At 37.6% G+C, this 20,991-nt stretch overlaps 1 protein-coding gene across 1 annotated transcript in view; it reads left to right on the top strand.

Moving 5' to 3' along the window:
• Positions 1–20,788, top strand: part of ldb1b (LIM-domain binding 1b) — a 59,370-nt gene extending 38,582 nt beyond the window's left edge. Inside the window, exons 3-11 of the mRNA XM_062032807.1 lie at positions 5,589–5,633; positions 5,831–5,906; positions 5,989–6,091; positions 6,201–6,373; positions 9,222–9,344; positions 9,424–9,507; positions 13,118–13,241; positions 13,310–13,458; positions 18,649–20,788. Of these exons, the coding sequence (XP_061888791.1) occupies positions 5,589–5,633; positions 5,831–5,906; positions 5,989–6,091; positions 6,201–6,373; positions 9,222–9,344; positions 9,424–9,507; positions 13,118–13,241; positions 13,310–13,458; positions 18,649–18,879 (1,108 nt within the window). The 3' untranslated portion in view covers positions 18,880–20,788. The remainder of the gene's footprint in view (positions 1–5,588; positions 5,634–5,830; positions 5,907–5,988; positions 6,092–6,200; positions 6,374–9,221; positions 9,345–9,423; positions 9,508–13,117; positions 13,242–13,309; positions 13,459–18,648) is intronic.
• Positions 20,789–20,991: the final 203 nt, after the last annotated feature.

Consider the following 20,991-nt stretch of genomic DNA (forward strand, 5'->3'; position numbering starts at 1 on the left):
GCATTTTAGGCAACACTGCTTACTTCCTGAAAACTGGAAGCGTTGTAGCGCCTGCGCACTAGAGCCGAGCAAACATGGCGGAGAGTCCACTGACTTTGCTTTGAAAATGTTTCCTCCGAGTAAACGGAGCCGATCGCTTAGTTTTACTTCATTTCATTCTACTTCCGTGGAGTTTTGGCTCGCGTTTAAGAGCGCAATGCTGTTGGAGGACAAAAATATTTGATGTTGCGATTTCATTTTGAACGTGCAACTAGCATCCTTCCGTCAGCTGCTGAGACTGAGAGTTACCATGCAGTAGTCGATGTGTCGGGAACATTGTTACAACTTGTTTATAAAGTCTTTAGTTTGGTTACTGGTAGGGCTGGGCGATATGGCCTTTTATTAATATCTCGATATTTTAAGGCCATGTCACGATACACGATATATATCTCGATATTTTGCCTTAGCCTTGAATGAACACTTGATGCATATAATCTCACCAGTATGATGATTCTATGTGTCTACATTAAAACATTCTTGTTCATACTGCATTGATATATGCTCATTTTAAACTTTCATGCAGAGAGGGAAATCACAACTAAGTCAATTCACCAAAACTGTATTTATTAAACAGTTACCGTATTAAGCAGTGGCACAAACATCCATGTCATTTCCAAAACAGAAAGTTCAAGATTGTCAGATACATTTTAAAACAAGCTATAAGTGCACTTTTGTGCATGATGTCACTAAGATGACATATCAAAACAACACTAAATTAAAGTTCACTTTTTGTACAGAACGCCACTACAATAGTTTAAAACAAATAAAGTGCACTTTTGTGCTTGATGTCACAAGATATTTCAAAAACTGTCAAATAAAAATGAGCTGCATAATAGGAAATCAAATAGTGTATGTCCTTCGCTATGTGGTAGGTTACTGCGGACGTTATCTCCTTCTGTTGTTGACTATTTTTTTCATACGGTGTTGATGTGGAAATGGTTGCTTGGGCATTTTGTGGGTGTGGCACCGGCCGGAGATGTTGACATGCACTCTTCATTCTCTAGCGGGTGACTTTTCAAATGATGCTACAAATTAGCAGTGCTGCTACTTTTTGTAACAAAACTTTTGCCGCATACTTGACATATTACGGTTGTCTGTTAAACATCTTGCCGCTTGAAGACAAACCACCGCCAGACGATGGACCCCATGCTGTTTTTCTTGGGAATTAATTCTTCCTTCCTTTTTTTACCAGATTCGCATCTTCTCTCTTTCATATTACCACTCGCACCACCTGCCACTGCTAAAGTTATCCATGCTGCTACCTCTCTGCTCCGCGAGAGCGTATGACGTTGCACGCGCGACAGTATGTGACGTATGTAAGAAGGTGCGCGTTTTTTATGTCTCTGTGAGAAGCAGAGACAAGAAAGAGTGAGAAACGGCTGTAGTGTAATGCCCGCAGCTAAAAGCAACTGCGTGAGAACGTATACTCGAATATCACGATATAGTAATTTTCTATATCGCACAGAGACAAACGCGCGATATATCGAGTATATTCGATATATCGCCCAGCCCTAGATACTGGTATGCTCACTCGTCCTTTATTTTAACTACTAACATTGTCAATGTTCCAATAACATCAACACTAGCTAAAATGTTTTGTCATCTCATCGAATTGAACGCAGGCTGAGTTGTCGGTGAGGCACAAAGATTGTGTGTTAGATGTGAAAGGTATCACTCTAGTTTATTTTTGTTGGCCACACTGTTGCACTGAAGTACATGGTTGTTGAAAAACAAAGCATGTTTATTTGACTTTATCTTCATTAGCCAAACTGCTGTGTGTTTTATATTTATATCAAAAAGTAAACACCATGTTTTTTTACATTACTTCTGTTTGTTTCATTCCACAAAGTAATGACTTTTAAAACCATTCATGTGGCATGTTGTTAATGTTTTATGGTGTATAATTAATACCTATACAGGGATGTAATGATAAACGGTATGATGATAAACCACGGTAAAATTCCTGACGGTTAGTTTTACCGTTTAAATTTTTACTTACCGAAAAACCGTCATATATTAATGCATTTGGGCAACACTGCTTACTTCCTGGATACATAGTCAGGGCAGCGCTGGCGCATGCGTCATTCGGCTTGAAGAAACATGGCGGGACACAACTACACAGGTTTTGCTACAGAGATTTCCCCTCAGAGTAAACAGAGCTGAGCGCTTGGTTCAACATCATTTTCCCTCGCTTCATTTCCATGGAGGCTCGGCGTGCATTTAAGAGCGCATTGCTGTTTTTTGATGGCGACGGGTGTGGACAATTTTGGAGACAGACTCATTTGTCTCACATTAAAAGTATACAGTGAAGGAGAAATGTATTTGTTGTTGCTTTTATTTTCTCAATACAGCCTCCATCAGCTGTGACTGCTTGAGGTACATGGAGTGTTTTTATCTACAATAATGTTTCTTCTGCAAAGTAAATCATTTTGAATGTGTCGCTTGTTTTTAGATAAAACTTGGTTAAAATATTTTAGTATAAGTAAGTATAAATTTGAGCACATTTAAAAATGCTGTGATAATAATAACGTGATAAGAAATTTTCATACCGCGACATCCCTAATAGAGATAGATAGTACGTTAAAAATCGTGGTACGACAAAAAATTGTTTTTCATGTCGTAACAAAAACAAACAAAACATTTTTTTCTACAATTTTTTTTGTAGTACTACTTCTTCCATTCTTTCTTGTAGATCATTTCCAGCTCTCTCAGTGTGGATGGTGGACATTGGTATACACTACAGCCATTTTTAGGTCGCTCCAGAGATGCTCAATTGGATTTAGGTCAGGGCTCTGGCTGGGCCAGTCAAGAATGGTCACAGAATTGTTCCAAAACCACTCCTTTGTTATTTTAGCTGTGTGCTTTGCTGTGTGCTTAGGGTCATAGCCTTCGGCCCATTCTGAGGTGTTGAGCACTTTGGAAAAGGTTTTCTTCCAGGATATCTCTGTACTTGGCCGCATTCATCTTTCATTCAATTGCAACCAGTCGTTCTGTCCCTGCAGCTGTTTTCTTCATACATACCGCTGAGAATAACTACAAAAAGTTCACTCTTGGTCTCATCAGACCAAATAATCTTATTTCTCATTATCTGGGAGTCCTTCATGTATATATTTTTTTGCAAACTATGCAGACTTTCATATGTCTTGCACTGAGGAGAGGCTTCCGTTGGGCCACTCTGCCATAAAGCCCCGACTGGTGGAGGAGGGCTTCGTTGACTTTGTGGAACTTTCTCCCATCTTCCTACTGAATCTATGGAGCTCAGCCACAGTGATCTTTGGGTTCTTTACCTCTCTCACCAAGGCTCTTCTCACACGATTGCTCAGTTTGGCTGGGCGGCCAGGTCTAAGAAGAGTTGTGCTCGTCCCAAACTTCTTCCAGTTAGGGATTAGGAGGCCACTGTGCTCTTAGGAACCTTGAGTGCTGCAGAAATTATTTTGCAACCATGGCCAGATCTGTGCTTTGCCACAATTCTGTCTCTGAGCTCTTTGGCCAGTTCCTTCGATCTCACGATTCTCATTTGCTCTGACCTGCACTGTGAGCTGTAAAGTCATACTGTATATAGAAAAGTGTGTGCCTTTCTTAATCAAGTCCAACCAGGTATTTAAACACAGCTGGACTCCAATGAATGAGCAGAACAATCTCAAAGATTAGAAGAAATGGACAGCATCTGTGTAAAATACAGTCGTGGTCAAAAGTTTGCATACACTTGTAAAGAACATAATGTCATGGCTGTCTTGAGTTTCCAATCATTTCTACAGCTCTTACTTTTTTGTGATAGAGTGATTGAAGCACATACTTGTTTGTCACAATAACATTAATGAAGTTTGGTTCTTTTATGAATTCATTATGGGTCTACTGAACATGTGACCAAATCTGCTGGGTCAAAAGTATACATACAGCAATGTTAATATTTGGTTACATGTCCCTTGGCAAGTTTCACTGCAATAAAGCGCTTTTGGTAGCCATCCGCAAGCTTTTGGTTGAATTTTTGACCACTCCTCTTGACAAAATTGGTGCAGTTCAGCTAAATGCGTTGGTTTTCTGACATGAACTTGTTTCTTCAGCATTGTCCACACGTTTAAGTCAGGACTTTGGGGAAGCCATTCTAAAACATTAGTTCTAGCCTGATTTAGCCATTCCTTTACCACTTTTGACGTGTGTTTGGGGTCATTGTCCTGTTGGAACACCCAACTGCGCCCAAGACCCAACCTCCGGGCTGATGAATTTAGGTTGTCCTGAAAAATTTGGAGGTAATCCTCCTTTTTCATTGTCCCATTTACTCTCTGTAAAGCACCAGTTCCATTGGCAGCAAAACAGGCCTGGAGCATAATACTACCACCGCCATGCTCGACGGTAGGGATGGTGTTCCTGGAATTAAAGGCCTCAACTTTTCTCCTCCCAACATATTGCTGGGTATTGTGGCCAAACAGCTCAATTTTTGTTTCATCTGACTACAGAACTTTCCTCCAGAATGTCTTATCTTTGACCATGTGATGTCAGATGAAACAAAAATTGAGCATTAGTAAGATAAGACCTTCTGGAGGAAAGGATTACCTCCAAATTCTTCAGGACAACCTAAAATCATCAGCCCAGAGCTTGGGTCTTGGGCGGAGTTGGGTGTTCCAACAGGACAATGACCCCAAACACAGGTCAACAGTGGTAAAGGAATGGCTAAATCAGGCTAGAATTAAGGTTTTAGAATGGCCTTCCCAAAGTCCTGACTTAAACGTGTGGACAATGCTGAAGAAACAGGTACATGTCAGAAAACCAACAAATTTCGCTGAACTGCACCAATTTTGTCAAGAAGAGTGGTTAAAAATTCAACCAGAAGCTTGCCAGAAGCTTGTGGATGGCTACCAAAAGCGCCTGGTTGCAGTGAAACTTGCCAAGGGACATGTAACCAAATATTAACATTGCTGTATGTATACTTTTGACCCAGCAGATTTGGTCACATTTTCAGTAGATCCATAAGAAATTCATAAAAGAACCAAACTTCATGAATGTTTTTTGTGACCAACAAGTATGTGCTCCAATCACTCTATCACAAAAAATAAGAGTTGTAGAAATTATTGGAAACTCAAGACAGCCATGACATTATGTTCTTTACAAGTGTATGTCAACTTTTGACCACAACTGTTAGTGTCACAGCAAGGGACTGAATACTTATGACCATGTGATATTTGAGTTTTTTCTTTTAATACATTTGCAAAACATTCTACGTATGTTTTTTTTCTGTCAAGATGGGGTGCTGAGTGTACATTAATGAAAAATAAAATTAACTTTTTTGATTTTAGCAAATGGTCTGAATACTTTCCGTACCAACTGTATTAGGTGAAACTGCAATCGTTGTACCTGTGAGGCTTTGTGTTATTAAGGCGAGTGTTCATGATGCTCATTCAGTTAAGGAAAAAAAACATGAGGCTGTATCTTAAGAATCATGTACATGACGTGCTATATTTATGGTCATATCCGATTTGTGACACAGTTTTGTTTTCTAGATTAGTAGCACTATATGTGATTAAACAGATCTCTGTTTCTTGCTTCTCCAGTCCAACCCCAATGTATCCTCCCACATACCTGGAGCCAGGCATTGGGTAAGAGAATGTTAATCTCTATAGATAATGTTGCGGTCTCATCTCGCATCCAATTGAGCATTAAGTCTGACCAGGCTAAATTAGGTTGTTTAACAGCCATGAAAGTACCGAAGCTCCCTTCTGTTTACTGCCCGAAACCAACTGTTCTCAACTGAATTTCCTCCCTTTTTGTTTTCACCTCTTGTTTTATTGTGTAGGAGGCACACGCCATATGGCAACCAGACAGACTACAGAATATTTGAGTTAAACAAACGGCTACAGAACTGGACAGAGGTCTGTAAAATTATCTCGCTCTTTTACACAACAAAGGAACAGTGTTTAATAACATCATATTTGTCCCTTTTCCAAACTCCAGGAGTGCGACAACCTCTGGTGGGATGCATTTACTACAGAGTTTTTTGAAGATGACGCCATGTTGACCATTACTTTCTGTCTGGAGGATGGGCCTAAGCGTTATAGTAAGAAAGAATGCCACATGAACTTATCACTCCGATGACTTGCTGCTTAACCAAGATCCCAAATCAGCTGTATAATCAAACCCCATTTGTTTCCTTTCTTTTTGTGAAGCAATTGGTCGTACGTTGATTCCAAGGTACTTTCGGAGTATATTTGAAGGTGGTGCCACTGAACTCTACTATGTGCTGAAACATCCAAAGGAGTCATTCCACAACAACTTTGTCTCCCTTGACTGCGATCAGTGCACAATGGTCTCCCAGAATGGAAAACCAATGTTCACACAAGTGAGTTAGTGTGTGTGCTTGTGCACGTGCGTGTGTGTATGTGCGCTGTATAAATTGGTAGACTAATTAAATAGACGAGACTAACTAAAGTGATAAAAGTAAACGCCACGCACTTCAACCAAATATTTGGCTCGATAGCTTATGTTGATAAATAAATATAAAAAGATGAGTATAGTACATTTCAGGAGGAATGGACAGAGGAATTTGCCCTTGCGGTTTGTCTAATATGCAATGGTAACATTTTTGCAGTGAAACGGTCAAATGTGAAGCAACACTTATTAAAGGTAAAAAGTATTCAATTCTTTATTGTTCGCTTCAGTATAAAGTTATGAATAATACATTTAGACTTATACTCTAAAACTGTTTATCTTAGTGCTAAAACATGTCATGTGACTCTCACGGAAATGTATTTAAAAATATTTGGGTTTCAAAAGGTTCCCAACCCCTGCTCTAAGTAGACTAAAGTATTGGGATAAGCACTTAAATACATGTACTGATAAAATGGGGAGGGGGGAAGAGTGGCCAATAGAGGTGAAACGATTCATCGAGTAACTTGATTACAAAAAATTATGAAGTACTTTTCTCTGCTTCGAAGAATCTTTTATTTAATGGTAAATTAAAAAGCATGACAACCTTTAACAACAAGGGCTGCAGCTATCGATTATTTTAGTAATCCCGCAATCAATTGATTAGTTTGTTCGATAAATGGAGTAGTCGGATAAAACAAACTTTATAGCCTCAATGTGTAATTTGGGGAAAATAGTTGAAATAAACAACTTTTCTGCTTGTCATAGCAACCATTAAGTTTTTCGAATAAATGCAAATCCTTTATATTGAAATCTCACTTTTAACATGTGTGCTTTATTAATTATGAAAAAAGATCACAACTCCCACACCGCGCAGAAACTACGTCCACATAAATAAAGTTTTGGACTCGCCATGTGGTCTGGATTACATAAATGTTTATTAGTGACACTCATTTAATAGCTCATCAAAGCAACAGAAAATAAATAGATTTTAAAAAATTTAACGATTCAGTCGATAAATCATTGCAGACCTACATCGAACACACTTATGTCACCCTCGCAGAGGAAGAAAGGAGTCGATGCAGTGTTTCCCATTCATTCATTTATTTGTAGCGGACGTTAATAGATGAAATTTGTCCCGCCACCAATAAATATTTGCCCTTTCCGGTTCATCCTCACCCATAAAAAAATTATAATGAAAGTGTGGTGGCATGCATCGTAACTCTGCTTCACAACACACATACACAACAGCTTTGTCAGAGACGTAGAATAAGCGATGTGCGCTTCCAATGTAGCAACTTTGGACCGTGGGTCATTTGTGGAACATGACTCTGTTTTCAGGGCCCATGGCACATTGTAGAAATTAAATAAACAAAAAACCAGCACAAATGGAAAAACTGATTAAGAAGTGTAATTTAAAAGCGAAAAGACGGAAATGTTGATACTAACAAATAAAAACACAAAGTGTTTTCTTAGAATAAATATGTATGGCTTTGATATTTTTATAGTTTTTTAGTATCTCATTTCATAACAAATTACATGATGACTTCAAAACAACGCTGTCAGTTGAAGAGATGAAAAATAAAAACATTTTAGCTCATTCATCAGTAGCTGGTCACGTGTGTGTCTTCGTTTTAGTTCAAACACTATAAAAACTCTACACCTTAAAAATAATATTTGTGTTATATGTAGCCAGCCAGTCTAAGTTCAAGTGGACCTTTTATGCAAAACAAACGTTTCTTACCCACTGGTACCTGTTTTTGTGTATTTGGGAATTGGAATCAGGATAAGTCCCGAAAATTTGAAAACAAACCATGGAGGTATGGCGGAGAGATTAATAAAACAATCTTGCTTTCCTTTATACTTCCTCCAAACGAGCCTTTTGGAGGATCGATTTGTGACGTGTGATGTCAGCAGATATCTCCATATATAATTATGTTTTACCCAAAGAACTTTGCGCTAGTCCGAAATTGTAGTCAATAAGCTTCTTATTTTCTCTATCCTCTTGTTGTGGGGCAAAATGGCTGGTACATGCACATGCATCCTCTGCCATGGTCATTTTTAAAACAAAGTAGCACATAGTTCCAACTTATTTTTGTCTGTAGACTCAATATGGAAGCGCTAAAATCTACAACATGGCTGACGAGGCGAAGTCGAAGTAGAGCCACGTAAATAAAATCACCACATTATGAAAACCGCTTGAAAATCGTCTGTAAAACATATTTTATGAAAAATGTTGACTAAAGAACCAACATTACATGTTATGTAGACCACAATGAAGAGTTTTAAATGTGGGGAAAATAATCATAATTTGACCCTTTTACGCACATCTTAGTCAACACAAAATGAAAAAAAATCGTTTTTTCAATATTAAGTGAATTTTGTTATTTTCTCTTGTGTATTTTTTTACGTGTTAAAAAAGCAAAAATATGTTTTGTCTGATTGCTCAAATACATTTTCAGTAGAATACTTAATCACTAAAATATTCAATAGCTGCAACCCTAGTGACCAATTCTATAATATTTTAAAGTTTGCATGTGGGGATTTCTTTGTCCCTTCATTTAGAAGTTACTGTTACTGGCTCAAAATTGTTGCTATTGTTCACCAAAGTGATTGGTTTAAAGTCTTTTTGTGCTGTGTCATCCAGCAGTGTGTTTGTAGACCTCACTTTGTTTACTGGGACACATTTTTAGTTGTTAATCATCTTATAGTTATTATAATAATCAATTAAATACCAAGCTTAGTTTTTAACACTGGGTGAGATGTACACATGTGGTCATACCTTACTTATCCTAACCTCAATTTTTTTTTAACTTTTGCAGGTTTGTGTAGAGGGACGATTATATTTGGAGTTCATGTTTGATGACATGATGAGGATAAAAACGTGGCACTTCAGCATCAGACAACACCGTGAACTCATCCCTCGCAGTATACTGGCCATGCACGTACGTAGATGGCAACTATTGAAAATGTGTCTTGTTCTCTCTGTGTATTTATTAATTTATTTTGTCTTGTTCATGCCAGGCCCATGACCCTCAGATGTTGGACCAGTTGTCCAAAAATATTACAAGATGTGGCTTGTCAAACTCTACTCTAAACTACCTCCGAGTAAGTTAAATATACAAAAGATGGAATCTCCACCTGATGTTGATCTGTGGTTGCTCCAAACTTCTGTATTTAATTTGATCATATACTGTATCTAAACTATAGAACTGTCCAGGTTAAGACTTTTTCTGTGGAGGCTTAAAGTTGTTTCATAGAGGTTTTGAGTACAAAATGAGTGTAGTATGTTTTGTGAGTGCAAGGAGTGGGAATGGAAAACCTGTTCTTGTTGTAAACAGGTTTTGAGTGTTTCGATTCTTTTTTTTTTTTTTTTTTTGAGTGCTTAGGTAAATTATTTTTTTTTAAAAGGAGAAGTGTATTTTATATGACAAAAATGTTCAACATGTTCCTGGGCATTCTTGTGTAATAACCACAGAATAACTGTGTAATTTGTTAATTTTGATAGACCATTGTATTTCTTATTTTTATTACAATATTAAGGCAGGGATTTTGATAATAGTCATTGTGTTATCATTATTTTATAGTTATTTTAAAAAATATATGTTTTTCTCGCACCCCTCTTAAGATTTCAGTGTTGGGTTTGCAAGCAACCTGTTTGTTTTTTGTTTTTTTTACAAATTAAAATTGTTTAAGAACCGAATCAATAAGCAGTATTGAAAAAAGATAAATTCTAGAGTTGGACCGATTATCAGCCGGGCCATTATTTGGCGTTTTGATTGGTATCGGCCTTTTTTTCTTCTTCTTCTTCAACTACATCAGCAGATACAATATATACCCATATGATACCAGTATTTAGTATTTCACAAAATAATTAGTGAAGTAGAAAGTAATAACTGCTCAAGCACCAGCCCAATTGCCCTGCTTAAGAAAAGTTGCCTTCTTTTTTCACTGCAGTGGGCACGTGGCCACACCCACCATCCAACCATCCACCACTGCTATAAAATTGTATAAAATTAAGTAGATGGTGAATTATTGTGATGTAGAAAAAAATCCTATATTTTTAACAATTTTTGCGAGAGATTTCCCATGTTTTGAAATTTAAATCTTGATTCTCTGGCCTGCAGTTTCCTTAAAATATTGTTAAAACAACTTAAAGTTTTGGCCAGCTGTTTACTACTTCTTACAATATATAATATTCATGTTTGAATAAATTTCACTGCAAATGGATATGGGCTTCAAATATTGGTTATCGGCCCTTACAAGTTTTCTCAAGTAAAAATAAAAGAATAACTTAAGAGCCCACCAAACCTGAACAAAACAGCCAGTGGTGAAGTTACCAAATAGGGATTGGTATTTCAAGACATATTCTTGGTCTATGGTCACTATAAAGTCAAACACAAATACAAATAGACGGAATAGAAATTGAAAGAGTAAATGAAACCAATTTTCTAGATATAATGATTAATGATAAAATGAACTGGAAATCTCATATAAAAAATATACAACATAAAGTGGCAAGAAACACGTCAATAATGAATAAAGCAAAACATGTTCTAGACCAAAAATCACTCTGTATTCTCTACTGCTCGCTAGTGTTACCATATCTGAGTTATTGTGCAGAAATATGGGGAAATAACTAGAAAAGTACACTTCATTCATTAACCGTGTTACAAAAAAGATCAGTTAGAATAATACATAATGTTGGATATAGAGAACATTCAAACCCTTTAATCATTGAATCGAAAATACTGAAATTCCACGACATAGTGAATTTGCAAACAGGTAAAATTATACACAAAACCAACTATAATCTGCTACCCAGGAATGTACAACAATTATTTTCCACAAAAGAGGAGAAATATAATCTTAGAGAAAAATGTAATTTAAAACATTTGTGCGCACATAGAACACTTAAGACCTTCAGTATATCAGTATGTGGAATTAAATTATGGATTAACCAAAGAATTCAAACAATGTGCTAATATGATCCACTTCAAGAAACTCTTCAAACTTAGTGTTTACAAAGTACTAGGGGTGTGGGGAAAAATCGATTCGAATTTGAATCGTGATTCTCACGTTGTGCGATTCAGAATCGATTCCCATTTTTTTAAAATCTATTTTTTTTAAAAATGTATTTAAAAAAAAAAAAATTATTTCTTTCTTTAATTAATCAATCCAACAAAACAATACACAGCAATACCATAGCAATGCAATCCAATTCCAAAACCAAACCCGACCCAGCAACACTCAGAACTGCAATAAACAGAGCAATTAAGAGGAGACACAAACACAACACAGAACAAACCAAAAGTAGTGAAACAAAAATTGATATTATCAACAACAGTATTAGTATTAGTTACAATTTCAACATAGCAGTGATTAAAAATCCCTCATTGACATTATCATTAGACATTTATAAAAATAAATGAACAATAGTGTCACAGTGGCTTACACTTGCATCGCATCTCATAAGCTTGACAGCACACTGTGTCTAATATTTTCACAAAGATAAAATAAGTCATATTTTTGGTTCATTTAATAGTTAAAAGAAATTTACATTATTGCAATCAGTTGATAAAACATTGTCCTTTACAATTATAAAAGCTTTTTACAAAAATCTACTACTCTGCTTGCATGTCAGCAGACTGGGGTAGATCCTGCTGAAATCCTATGTATTGAATGAATAGAGAATGGTTTTTGAATCGAGAATCGTGTTGAATTGAAAAAAAAAATAGATTTTTAATCGAATCGTGACCCGAAGAATCGATATTGAATCGAATCATGGGACACCCAAAGGTTCACAGCCCTACAAAGTACAAAGAAGAACCATGATAAACATTCTGAATTTATTTCAACCATCCATTCATTTTCTAGATAATCTTATTTATTTCACCATATGAAATATAACTTACTTCACTAATTATTATTAATTTATTTTAATGTTATTAGTTATGGAGTATATTGTGAATAAATTGAGAACAGGAAGTGAACAAAAGTTTTAGCAACTGCTATGTAAAGGAAAAGGGTTAGGATTAAAAAAGCTCTACTTCTTCCTACTCCTTTTCGAACATGTTGAATAGAGAAACTAGAAATTGTGACGTATCATGTTGTATGCATGCATGTTTGAAATAAACACCAACTCGAGTCAACTATTTTAGTTTTGGTGAGTTTTCCATGGTGAAAATACTTGAGAAACACACAGACACAAAAACAAATACATTTACTACAATCCACAGCACTTCTCACAACAATTGTACTCTGTAGTCTTGGCTTAAACCAACTAAAAAACCTACAAATACAGAGGACAAATTTCACCACATCTAGTGTGTGTGTGACAATCATTGGTACTTTAATCTTTTTAATCTTTAATAAGCTGGAGAGACCAAAACACAACTTTTCTTCTGCAGTGGTTTAGGATGCACTGTAGACTGTGTTCTCATTTCCTGGCGCCCTCTGCTGGTTGCTACCAAGTAGTGACATTAACTAATGTCTCCATTGGATCGAGTTCACTAGAACACAATCTTATTTTATTCCCAATACGGTTGTGTTCATTCGGTTTACATTGCATCATCTTTTGAACCCTGAACAACCTTGATCCACAACACACAATATTGGATACAGATTTATAAAATGTTAATATATTAAAAACTCCTCAAATAGGAGCTTTTACATTCTCTAAAACAGTAGCATTCTAACCGTGCTTTCTCTGCTCCAGCTGTGTGTGATTCTGGAGCCCATGCAAGAACTGATGTCCCGACACAAGACATACAGCCTTAGCCCCAGAGACTGCCTCAAGACCTGCCTCTTCCAGAAATGGCAGCGAATGGTGGCACCACCAGGTAGATGAACAGTGAGCAGGCATTCAAACAGTACACAATGCCCACACTCTGTGTAACTCTCCCTGTAGCTGAGCCATCAAGACAGGCCCCAAGCAAGCGGCGGAAGCGGAAGATGTCAGGTGGCAGCACCATCAGCGGAGGAGGAGGAACTAATAACAACAATAATAACAAAAAGAAGAGTCCTGGCAGTGGCTTCCCTCTGTCCAGCCAGGTTCCAGTAAGTACATGAGTGTAATAATGTTTTGTGTGCACCATTAGTACCAGAAAACTCCATGTCTACTACATACCAGTGAATAACTTATTTACTCAGCCTGTTCAAGGTGGTGTGAATAGAGGCTGTGCTTATATTTAATTTTCAATTTAGAATGTAATCACTGTACACATCAAACTAGTCCCTCCAGGGTTTCACTGGCTTTTTGGGGATTTTTTTCTAAAAGTTGCATTCAAAGTTGTGATGGTTTAAGGATAATTTGTTCAAATACACTGCGTCCGCTTGTGAGTTTATGAATTTGTCAATGTTTTAAACGTTCTTTGTAACCCTAACCCCAAAAAGCACATGATTTGAACTAGGGCTGGAGGATATGACCTTTTATTAATATCTCGATATTTTTGGGCCATGTCACGACACACGATATATATCGCAATATTTTGCCTTAGCCTTGAATGAACACTTGATGCATATAATCACACCAGTATGATGATTCTATGTGTCTACATTAAAACATTCTTGTTCATACTGCATTAATATATGCTACTTTTAAACTTTCATGCAGAGAGGGAAATCACAAGTAAGTCAATTTAGCAAAACTGTATTTATTCAACAGTTATTAAGCAGTAGCACAAATATTCATGTCATTTCAAAACAGAAAGTGCAAGATTGTCAGATACGTTTTAAAACAAGCTATGAGTGCGCTTTTGTGCATGATGTCACTAAGATGACATGTAAAAACAACACTAAATTAAAGTGCACTTTTTGTACAGAACGCCACTACAATAGTTTAAAACAAATAAAGTGCACTTTTGTGCATGATGTCACACAAGATATTTCAATAGGTGTCAAATAAAAATTAGCTGCATAATAGGAAATCAAATAGCAGTGCTGCTACTTTTTGTAGCAACGCTTTTGCCGCATAATTGTTCAACATCTTCCGCTTGAAGCCAAACCACCGCCAGACGATGCACCCCGTGCTGTTTTCTTGGGAATTAATTATTCCTCCATTTGTTACCAGATTGGCACCTTCTTTCTCTCGTATACCACTCGCAATGCACCGTTAGCATCACAGCTAATGTTACCCATGTAGCTACCTCTCTGCTCGGGGAGGGCGTGTGACGTCGCACGCGTGACATATGTAAGAAGGTGCGCTTGTTTATGTCTCTGTGAGAAGGAGAGACAAGAAAGTGGGAAACCCATGCAGTGTAATGCCCACAGCTAAAAGCAACTGCGTGAGAACATATACTCAAATATCACGATACAGTCATATTCTATATGGCACAGAGACAAACCCGCGATATATTGAGTATATCGATATATCGCCCAGCCCAGGCTTTGAGTTTGACACCCGTGGGTTAGTTATTTGAGTTTTTGGGGCAAATTTATTTGTCGTACACTACCGTTCAAAAGTTTGGGGTCACATTGAAATGTCCTTATTTTTGAAGGAAAAGCACTGTACTTTTCATTGAAGATAACTTTAAACTAGTCTTAACTTTAAAGAAATACACTCTATACATTGCTAATGTGGTAAATGACTATTCTAGCTGCAAATGTCTGGTTTTTGGTGCAATATCTACATAGGTGTATAGAGGCCCATTTCCAGCAACTATCACTCCAGTGTTCTAATGGTACAATGTGTTTGCTCATTGGCTCAGAAGGCTAATTGATTATTAGAAAACCCTTGTGCAATCATGTTCACACATCTGAAAACAGTTTAGCTCGTTACAGAAGCTACAAAACTGACCTTCCTTTGAGCAGATTGAGTTTCTGGAGCATCACATTTGTGGGGTCAATTAAACGCTCAAAATGGCCAGAAAAAGAGAACTTTCATCTGAAACTCGACAGTCTATTCTTGTTCTTAGAAATGAAGGCTATTCCACAAAATTGTTTGGGTGACCCCAAACTTTTGAACGGTAGTGTAAATTTTCACTCTTGTCCAAAATGTGTGTTTAATTTGCATGAATTGGCACAATGGCAATTTTGCTAATTCCTTGAGGGTTTTTCCTATGTTTAATTACCTTGCTTTATGTCACAAAGGTGTTAAGAGTATTTCACAAACTTCCATTGTCCCCGTTTTTTTTAATGTATTGTTGTGAGTGGGTGATGTTTATTTATTTATTTTAATTAGGACAATGCATATTCATCAACATAGAGCAACAATGTAAATATGCCAGAGTTAAGGACAATAGCAAACTTTCATCCGTTGTCCTAAGGCAGGTTAATACAGTAAACATTCAACAGGTCACGATACAAAAGAATACATAAATCACAAGACATTACACATTACAAGTATACCATAAGCACAGACCATGAACAAAAACAAGTGAATAATCTAGTTGTGCGTGTATGTCTAATTACTTTCCAACCACTGTTTCAGTTCAGTTTTAAATGTTGAATAGGTGTCACAGTTTCTGACATGAGCTGGCAGCCTGTTCCATGACTGTATGCCTCTGATAGACCCCACCATTTGGCCAAATTTAGTCCTGCGCCTTTGTACTTTGCAGTCCCCTTTGGTCACTGCTCTGGTGTTTACTTGACTGCTATTTTTTTTAATTAATAAAATCTATCAAGGGAGGGGGAGCAAGTTCATTTAGAACTCTAAAGATGAGGCAAGCACACATGAATATCTGATAATTATCTAAATCCAAAATATTATACTTACTTTGTATGTACTTCTTCTTACCCTTAAAGGGGTCGTATTATGATTTATTTATTTTTACAATGAATAACCTTGCTTGTGGTGACGGTCTGAATAACATGTTAATGGTAGTTCTTTGGTCCAAATTTTGCATAGACTTTGATTTACAGACCATATTCAAGCTGCTTTCTGACTGTCTCTTCAGAAAGAGCTGTTTTGAGAATGGTCTTATTTGCACGTGAAAGCCCTCCTCCAGGCCAAGCTCCCTTTGACTGCGTTGCCAACCCGTCACCCATGTTGTAGTTTTTAATTCTTCCACATAGTCTTCTGACAGATAAGTTAGAACTATAGACTACAATACGCTACTGTAGAGGATTTTAGCATGCATGTATGAGCCAGTTTGCAAAACATCAAGAGGAAGATGGAACTTAATGACTTTGAACTGCAACTGAATACAAATGGTGGACTTGCGCTATGCTCTTCGGGTAAACCTCTGCCATATAAAGCAAACTACATAACTTCCAAACAGCACGTTGGGAGCAAGTTTGAAAGAAGGCAAGATTGTAGTGTTGTCCCGATACCAATATTTTGGTACCAGTACCAAAATTATTGTGTTACTTTTCAGTACTTTTAGATAATTTTCTAAATAAAGGGGACCACAAAAAATAGCAATATTGGCTTTATTTTAACAAAAAATCTTATGGTACATACATATGTTTTGTTATTGCAAGTTTGTCCTTAAATAAAATAGTGAACATACAAGACAACTGGTCTTTTAGTAGTAAGTAAACAAACAAAGGCTCCTAATTTAGTCTGCTGACGTATGCAGTAAGATATTGTCATTTTCCATTCTATTATTTTGTCAAAATTATTAAGGACAAGTGGTAGAAAAGGAATTATTAATCTACTTGTTCATTTACTGTTGATATCTGCTTACTTTCTCTTTTAACATGTTCTATCTACTTTTTTGTTAAAATGCAATAATCACTTATTATTTTGTTGTTTGGATACTTAACATTAGTTTTGGATGATACCACAAATTTGGGTATCAATCCGATACCAAGTCGTTACAGGATCGTACATTGGTCATATTCAAAGTCCTCATGAGTCGAGGGACATATTTCCCGAGTTTATAAACATAATATAAATGTTTTTAAAAAGGAAAGAAGATGAGATGCCAAAATATATTGACGTAATCATAGTAGTATCGACTAGATACGCGCCTGTACTTAAAAGTTAAAGTACCAATGATTGTCACACACACACTAGGTGTGGCGAAATTATTCTCTGCATTTGACCCATCACCCTTGATCACCCCCTGGGAGGTGAGGGGAGCAGCAGCAGTGGCCGTGCCCGGGAATCGTTTTTGGTGATTTAACCCCCAATTCCAACCCTTGATGCTGAGTGCCAAGCAGGGAGGTAATGGGTCCCATTTTTATAGTCTTTGGTATGACTCGGCCGGGGTTTGAACTCACAACCTACCGATCTCAGGGCGGACACTCTAACCACTAGGCCACTGAGTAGGTTGGTATCATTTTAGTGGATGTTTGGTGTGGATCCACCAATGGCGTTTGTTTACATTTTGACGCCGGTGAGCTACGGTGTGTAGTGAAGCATGTTTAGCTATTCCTCGTCCTGCAGGGATGATACTTGTAAGAAACGTACTTTGTGTATATTGCAGCCCGGAAGAGTTAAGGCTGCAAGGTGTTCGGAGTATTTGTTCTGTTGTGTTTATGTTGTGTTACGGTGCGGATGTTCTCCCGAAATGTGTTTGTCATTCTTGTTTGGTGTGGATTCACAGTGTGGCGCATATTTCTAACAGTGTAAAAGTTGTTTATACGGCCACCCCCAGTGTAAACTGTATCGCTGTTGATCAATTATGCGTTGCATTCACGTGTGTGTGCGTACAGAAACCGCACATATCTTGTGACTGGGCCGGCACGTTGTTAGAATGGATGAAAAGCGGACGTGACGACAGCTCGTAGAGGACGTTAAAGGCAGTGCCTTTAAGGCACGCCCCCAAGACTGTGGTCTGGGTGGACTATGAGATATAATGACTGATGGACACCTTCGTTGGATAATGAAGGTTGCCTCAGCTCAAAGCCTGAGCCCTGACATTAATGAACTAGCATCCACGAAAAGATGACAGGTATCTGGCTTGGGCACATCAGATTAGATCAGTGTGTTGCAAACTGAGCAGTTTAAAGTCCTGAATGGTTGGTTTATTCATTGTTATTTTATTTTCAAATTTATTAGCCTGTGGAAAAAGTTAATGTTGATATTTACCTCAGAAGGCTGCAAATAGAAAAGAGGCATTCAATTTTTATTTAAATTGTATTTGATATGTCATTGATATTTTTTAATTATTATTATTATTATTTGAAACTCGATTTTGCATGTCACTATAAAGTTATATAAGCCTTGCCTGTTCAATATTCAATGCAAAACTTGTTTGGGTCCCTATTAAAAGGTTCATTTGTTCAACCTTGGCCCGCGGCTTTGTTCAGTTTAAAATTTTGGCCCACTCTGTATTTGAGTTTGACACTTCTGATTTACAGGATGTGATGGTGGTGGGAGAGCCCACGCTGATGGGAGGGGAGTTTGGTGACGAAGACGAGCGTTTGATCACGCGGCTGGAGAACACACAGTTTGACGCGGCCAACGGCATCGACGACGAGGACAGCTTCAACAACTCCCCGGCTCTGGGATCCAACTCGCCGTGGAACAACAAAGCGCCCTCCAGCCAGGAGAGCAAGAGCGACAACCCCACTTCGCAAGCATCGCAATAAAGTCGGGGCCCCCACGTCCGCAACAGAAATCCCTCGCTCCTTTATCCGACCCCGACCCTAAGCCAAACGTCATGAGAGTAACCGCTTGCTCACCGGCCCCCAACATGCATTTAGAGCTCAGACTCTTCAAACACACGTCGCCTGACAGAGCTCAGTTTGACCTCCTGCCAGCTCTACAGATCTACAGGAAGTATCACAGGGCTTCCCAATTTACAGGCACTCTGGCCCCTCCCCGTCTGGTCCTTTTCCCATTTCTCATACTCAAAATATCCTGACTTCTTAGTGACGACTAAGATGAAGAAATAGGGATTGAAGCCAGGACAGAAGGGTGCACCCTACGCTAAACGCTACAAACAAAGCAGTGTGGCTCTGCAATGGTGGCAAGTTGCTTAGTGACGGCGTGTCCACCCGGCCTCTACAGCGACTCTCTATTATTGGCTGCTCTGATGCATCAAGTCACTTAAAACATTTGCTAATAGTGTGTGTCGGTTGATGTGTGTGAGTGAGCGAGAGAAGGGGAGAGAAGCAGTCTAAACTTGATTGTGGCTTTGTCAAATCAAGCAGATCAGAATTTAGAATCTGTTCTGAAAATGGTCAGAATATTTACACTCCTTATGAGTCAACTCACACTAAACACACCCAAAGCACACACATCTATACACACACACACACACTTGATGGAAGGAGTCTCAGTCTCTCTGAGTGGACTACAGTGTAAGCTGTTCTCCTAAGCCGAGAACATAAACATACACACTTACACCTTTTAAGATTTTTTATACAGTATATATTTCCCTAGACTGCTTTTGTTTTAATTTTTAATAAACATATTCATTTAAACTGTTTTCTTTTTTTTTCTTTTTTTACCAATACTGAAAAGCTACAGACCAAGGAGCAACACAGGACTTTTATTCCTCCCCTAAAATATATTATTTTTATCTTTTGTGTTTATAAAAAGAAAAATTATTTAGTGTGGATGTTTTATTTTGTCTTTTCTGTTCCTTTTGACATTTTGTGTATTTGTGCTTGTATATTTAAGGTAGTAGCAAAGTTCTGTCTGACTGTAATAAGATGTATTCTTACTTAGATAAACCTAAAGCCATCCTGATCTAATGTAAAGAAACAAAAATAGGAAAAATGAGGAAAAACACTCATGAACTTGGACCCTCTATCCTCCCCCAGCTTTATCCCCTCCCTCTTTTTTTAAGGGTAGTGTAAATTGAAGTTACCAAAACCCTAGGGGTACAAAGGCACCATGGGAAGTCTTCTTCTGTCTTGTTTTTCTTCTGTATTTATTTAGACAGAAAGTCACTTTCATGTTTATTTTCTCTCCACATTTGTCACAATTTTCAACCTGATGTCAAGTGAATATGCTGAAATTGTTGCTTTTAACCAGTGATCTTCACGCCGATTACTGGCTTCAAAAGTAATGTTTTTCGATGACTTTTTGTTGCTATTCATTCAAAACTGTTCCAAGACCAGCCTAACATTGTTTATCCATCGTACTTTGTAGCACAGCAGTCTGTCAATTGGGTTAAGTCGCAAAAAACAACAACACTTGTTTGGAGCCAAACAATTCAGGTCAAAGTTCATTGACATGTCCTGCTGTTCTGGATTTAGCCCCTCTGGGATCCATCATGATTACATGTGATGTGGAACATTCTGACTCTTTGTAAATCTCTATTTTGTCAAACACCTACAATTCAGTTTAAATGGTGACTTGTACCTTCCGCAAACCCTGTAGAATCATTGTTTGATATCTATTTTTTGATTTGGTTAGATTCTGCCCTTGCTAATTAATGTATGGTACCAATAAAAAAAAAGATACATTTTCACTTTAAGAAATTGTTTCTGAAGTCTTTACGAAAATTGGATTTAGTACAAATAAAACACTTGAAATAATTGTATACCGTCTGGTGATGGTTTAGTTTGTTTTGGACATGTATTGAACATTACATGTTTACAGAGAAAGGGAGTAGGAGGAAGCCGAGCCTAGATCCAAGCACCCCTTTGTGTCTCAGCACATGATTTAGAACATCACAGATTTTTTATGCATATTCTACAATTTGTTGGTAGTAGACATTTTCAAGCATAAGAATGGCTAAATCAGGGGTC

The sequence above is a fragment of the Entelurus aequoreus genome, linkage group LG22 (assembly GCF_033978785.1).
Source record: "Entelurus aequoreus isolate RoL-2023_Sb linkage group LG22, RoL_Eaeq_v1.1, whole genome shotgun sequence".
Lineage (NCBI taxonomy): Eukaryota > Metazoa > Chordata > Actinopteri > Syngnathiformes > Syngnathidae > Entelurus > Entelurus aequoreus.